Source organism: Pangasianodon hypophthalmus, chromosome 21 (genome assembly GCF_027358585.1).
Source record: "Pangasianodon hypophthalmus isolate fPanHyp1 chromosome 21, fPanHyp1.pri, whole genome shotgun sequence".
NCBI lineage: Eukaryota > Metazoa > Chordata > Actinopteri > Siluriformes > Pangasiidae > Pangasianodon > Pangasianodon hypophthalmus.
Genome location: NC_069730.1, coordinates 6,397,041 through 6,402,677, shown reverse-complemented (window position 1 = coordinate 6,402,677; position 5,637 = coordinate 6,397,041). Strand labels below are relative to the sequence as shown.

General features: G+C 36.7%; 1 protein-coding gene across 1 annotated transcript in view; it reads right to left on the bottom strand.

Annotated features, from left to right (window-relative positions):
* The window catches only part of LOC113543080 (cyclin-dependent kinase-like 1), a 48,617-nt gene extending 48,184 nt beyond the window's left edge, over positions 1 to 433 (bottom strand). The window contains exon 1 of the mRNA XM_053227557.1: positions 217 to 433. Within this exon, the coding sequence (XP_053083532.1) occupies positions 217 to 302 (86 nt within the window). The 5' untranslated portion in view covers positions 303 to 433. The remainder of the gene's footprint in view (positions 1 to 216) is intronic.
* Between the last annotated feature and the right edge of the window lie 5,204 nt (positions 434 to 5,637).

Here is a 5,637-nt window from a genome sequence, read left to right as displayed (position 1 = left end):
GTTCCCATGTTTGTGGTTTCTTTTTTTCTATGTAATAAGAAACATGACTTTAAAAAAAAAAAAAAAAAAAAAAAAAAAGGTCAACTGTATCTGACAGCCAGTCATGTGAAAGATAAAGCTGTGGAAAAACACAGTGGCAAGTGAGTGTGGGCGTGCACATGCTTGTGTGTGTGTGTGTGTGTGTGTGTGTAAAACCCACTGGTAAACAGTGCACACCTGTTTGTCCCGGAGTTTCTCGTCCCTGCCAGGCACAGTTGGGCTTCACATGCGAGTGAGGAAAGCACGAAGTTCCCGAAAGACATACCCTCCTCCTCCTCCTCTTTCTCTTTCTCCTCACTCTTTCTGACTCATCACATGATCATCGTGCATCTCCCAAATGCTGACAGGTTCTTGGGTAATAATTTCATTTTCAGGCTTCTTCATTCTCTCTGACGTAGGCTAAATCCTAAATGGGATTAAAAAAAAAAAATTAATGTCACAAAACAAATCCCTTTTGAAATGAATCATTTCTTCTCACTTGAGCTACATCTTTCAGTGAGTGCAAATGAGCCAGAAGTAGATGAATTAGGAATGCTTAGTAATAGGTTTAATAATTGTATTTAGCATTTAGGATTTATTGTCTAGCTTTTTTTCTCACCTCTATCCTGAATCCTTACATTTCATAAGCAAAAATAATATAAAAATAACCAGTAATTAAATGATTATTACTAGCAAGTGTTGGTTCGCTGTTGGGTCTGGCAGTTGGCTTGGCAATTTTTTTTTTTTTTTTTTTACTGTCCCACATTCCCAATAAAATTTGGGTTATAATCCTATACATACCATTTTCCAAATAATATATAATTACACGGCGAATTGAGCAGAGCTACGTTTCAAGTTTGCAATTAAACTTAATCTGACTCTAGCTGGAGTTTATCTAATTCTGGATTTAGTTAAATGATTCCACACCCAGTCAACAAAGGGTTGATGTTGAAATGGCATTAAAGCTTTTATCTTTAAAATATCACGGATGATGATGTGACACTAAGCTGTTTGACAACCAGTTAACTCCAGTGATTAACCACTTAGATTAATAGGAGAGAGAGCTTTTTTCTCAGCATATGTTGGTGAATACTATGCTTTTGTGACCATGTAATGTTGTTGTGGATGTAGATAATATTTTCGCACTTGGTATTGAGGTTATGATACTTCACTGTAATAATATTACCACCATTTTCTACTCAAGTGCTGTGACTATAGTGGCTAATAACACTAGTCATCTTAGCTAGCTAGTTGCGTGATTCCATGATTGGGATATGATACTACACTTACAAACAAACACAGGTAACATATTTCAGATAAATAACTTCAGATAAAAAACTCTCTACAGCTGTATTTTTGCCTACTATAACTACACATTACCTTAAAATATAATCATTAAAATGCTTCAAAAATTGTACTATTTTTACATTAATGTGTAACATCTCATAATTGAAACATCCTTTTCAATCACTCAATGATTATAGATTATGAAAAATCTTATATGAACAGATTCTTCACTTCTATGAAGTATTTGATCAACAGGAAGTCGCATCTGAATTTCCTGAAAATCATGGGAAGTTCCCTTATTCTTTTTTTTCTTTAGTTCCAGATATATTGAAAGTAAATGAATTATTTAAAAGGTTAACACATTTGATGTATAAATGAATGTTTTCTTGAATTCAGTGTTGAGAAATGATTTACAAAGGAGTTACAAAGAATAAATGGGACCCCAATTGTGGTATGATGCAGTTAGCCTGCTAGAGTCCTGATTTACTTATATCATCAACTGAAAACTAATTTGTAGGTGCAAAGTGATAAATTGTACATGCAGAGAAAAATTATGCCACAAATAGAGGAAGGAAAGAATTCTCAAATGAGCTTATTGCATCGACCTTTTTTCAGATATCAAACAGACTGTCAGAAGAGTGAAACTGAATCTCAGGTTAAAGTTGGAGAAACACATCAAACAACTTTTCAAAAATAAAATATGAACACAAAATAAAAGAGGTAGATGTGAGTCTAAAATATATATATATATATATATATATATATATATATATATATATGTATATATATATATATATATATATATATATATATATATATATATACATATATATATATATATATATATATATATGACCTGAGAGCTGCGAATGTGTGGCGAATATTGAATATGAAACCCACTTTCCTGCTATAATAATAAGTCTCAGTTTTGATATTAATACATAGTTTTATAGTTTCCTCAAATTTAATACCTGCCCTTCAATTGTAATAATGATAAGACTTGCTATTTTGTATATTTTTATGTGAAAGATAAAGAAAGTTTGCAGGTGTTTTTACAAATGTTATATCTTATATCCTTTACTATATCAGGGTCTGTTTCCAATAAATGACTTCGGACATAAGTGTTAAGTATTTTGGTGTAAATCAGTGGTTCTACTCTATTGACCAGATGGTTGTGTGTTCAAAACCCAGCAAGGTCCATAACCCTCAACTGCTCTTGTTTGCATTGTTGTACTACCTGCTTATTCTCTCTCTCTCTCTCTCTCTCTCTCCTTCTCTCTCTCAGGACAGGGGGGATTAGTGTCTTTCCACTACCGCATGAGCAGGCCCAGACCCGCTCATAAGTCCTATGCTTCTTGAGCTCACATATACAAACACACGGGCCTTCACACATGCTGTAAACACACCACGAAGTGCAAAGATTGAACATTTATGCTGTCCAGACCCCACAGAGACTTCTGGAACATTTCAGCTCTGATGGCTCCTCACACGGCAAGGACACAGGAAACTGCGTACAGTGTAATTCAACACTCCATCATTTAAAGTGCGAGTGTTAGTCACAATCGTTTTCCGACAACAAAACATGGCACGTGTTGGCTTGGCGCAAGCTAGCGTGTTAGCACATTGTTTGATGTGGTAAATAAGACTTTTCATCAAGACAGAGCAGCAAAGAGAAACAAAGGGAGACAAGGAGTGAGGAGGAGCGAACGACTTCCCAGCAGCTGCACCTGTTTTACCAGGCCACTAATGACAACACGAAGCGACACTATCGTTAACTGTCACATAAATCTTTCACAGCCCTAATATAGCAGTCCCACTGGGCAGATAAAGCAGCCACGTTCCATGTTTCCCCAAGTGCACTTCACTCAACAGTTGGGTTTAATACAGAGTGTGTGACCGTTTACACTCACACACGCACGCAGGATTTTGCGCAAGGCCCCTGGCGTGCTCACACCCTCAGGCTCATGATGTGGTTTTGTAATGCGTGTCAGCTTGTGCAATTAACATGGGTTACTGTCTGTAGCGACAATCTGAACTTGCTTTTGAAGTAGTTTTGTCTATTGCGCAATCATTTTTATGTTGCCCGACCCGTAGTTGTTGAGTGAATAATGAGTGTGACATACTCTCTCTTCATACAGACACACGCAAACACCACTGTCACCCTGATTCATCTGTTCTATTAAATCTTTATACAAGTCCTTGCAATCGTCTCTGCATTTCATTTGCGTTTCATCCAAGCCAAACACTTCTAATAAAAGTACTAAACATCACTGAGATATAAACAATTACGTCATGACAAAGTCTCACAGCATGACATACGTAAGTCAACTGGTTGATCAAGGAACATTTTATTTTACAGAATCCTTTCTTCTGTGAAGCGTAAGATGTAGGATTAGCAAACTGGATTTTACACGTACACACAAATCCTTTTAGGTAATTTATTTTCATCACAGAGCGACACGTCTTGACCTCATCTCCAAACTCACAGGTCAGCTTGGTTTGACAAGGTTCTATCTGCCAGCCAATCATCATCCAGAATGAAGATAACATAGACAGCCTTGGCCAATCAATGGGCCTCATTTGTCAAGCTGGATATGAATGAATTTATTCGGAAATCCTTTGTAGGAGCATTTACGCAAGAAGGTCACAAAAGTCCTGTTAGTTCAGAAAAACCTGTGTCTTAGAGCTGCTGAGTTTTTGTTTTGAAATTTATGTATTAGAAGACTCTCTAATAAAAAACCCTATTGATCAGGTTCAAATCATATAATTTGCGATGAGTTGCTACAACTCTATACACGGATTACATCACTGAGTTTAAATAGCTTATTATTTTCAATTACACACAGACATTTAATGAGAATTTTATTAAACCTACTTATATTAACCTGCCATTAATTAAAGAAAAATTAAATATGAAAAAAATTAAAGAAAGCAAGCCAAAACAAATCCATAAATTAGGATAAATAAGATCAGTCATTCAATAATGATGAAAGAAACGCTCCTGTATAAAGGGAGGTAATGCCGCAATGGTGCCGTATAAGTCGATTCTGTTTACATCTTCTTTTAATACTGTGCAACGCTTTAGAGCCATAGACTGATAAGTCACTGATCTGGTATACAGTTGAAGCCAAAGTTTTGCATACATCTAGGCTTAAGACATTCAAACTCCATACATTCTGTGTCACCATACATTTCCCGTGTTAAGTCGTTTAGGATATCTACTTCATTTCCATAAGAGGTCACTTCAAAATAATAGCTAAGAGTCAGATTTATTTCATCAGATTTTCAGTGGGACAAAAGTTCACATAGTCTTTGTTAGTATTTGGTGGCATTGCTTGAATTTTATTTGCTTGAACTGCGTGGGATAGACTTCCACAAGCGTCTCACAATACTTTGCTCATTGTTCCTGACAGAACTGGTGTAACTCAGTCAGGTTTATGGGTTTCCTTGCTCAGACATGCTTTTTCAGTGCAGTCCACAAATTTTCTATGGGATTCAGGTCAAGGCTTTGTAACGGCCACTCCAAAATCTTTCACTATAAGCCATTTTGTTACAGTTTTAGAGGTATGCTTGTCATTGTTCTGCTGGAAGACTCAGATGTGACCAAGTTTTAACTTTCTGGTTGATATCTTGAAGTGTTGCTTCAGTATTTCTTGTTAATCCTCCTTCCTCATGAGGCCTTCTTTTTTTCTCAAGTGCACCAGTCCCTTTTCCAGCACAACACTCCTACAACATGATGCTGCCACCCCCATGCTTCACAGTTGGTATTGTGTTCTTCTGTTTAAAAACCTCACTCTTTTTCCTCTATTATTGATCATTATTGCCAAATTGTTCAATTTTTTTGTTTCATCTGACCATTAAACACTCCTTCAAATGGCTGGTGACCACCTGCAAACTTCAGTCTGGCTTTTTTTATGCTGGTCTTAGAATAGAGGCTTCTTCTTCGCATGATAGCCTTTCAGGCCATGGTGATGTAGGACTCTCTTAATGGTAGATGTATGTTGGCACCTGATGCCTCCAACTCCTTCACCATTTCCTTTGATGTTGTCTTGTGGTTCAGTTGAACTTTTCAGATCAAAGTTTGTTCATCCCTGTGAATGATCTGTGGTGTGTGTGCTCCCAAGATTTTTATATTTGCATACAATTGTTTGTACAGATGTTTATGGTAGCTTGAGTTGTTTGGAACTTGCACCTATGGAGGAACTGGACTTGTGTAGGTGAACAAGCTGTCTCTAATGGTAGGCCCAACCACAGATGCATTCCCAATATACTCCTAATTATGACCATTGGCCAATCAGAAGCTTCTTTAAGTCATTACATCAATTTCTGGAA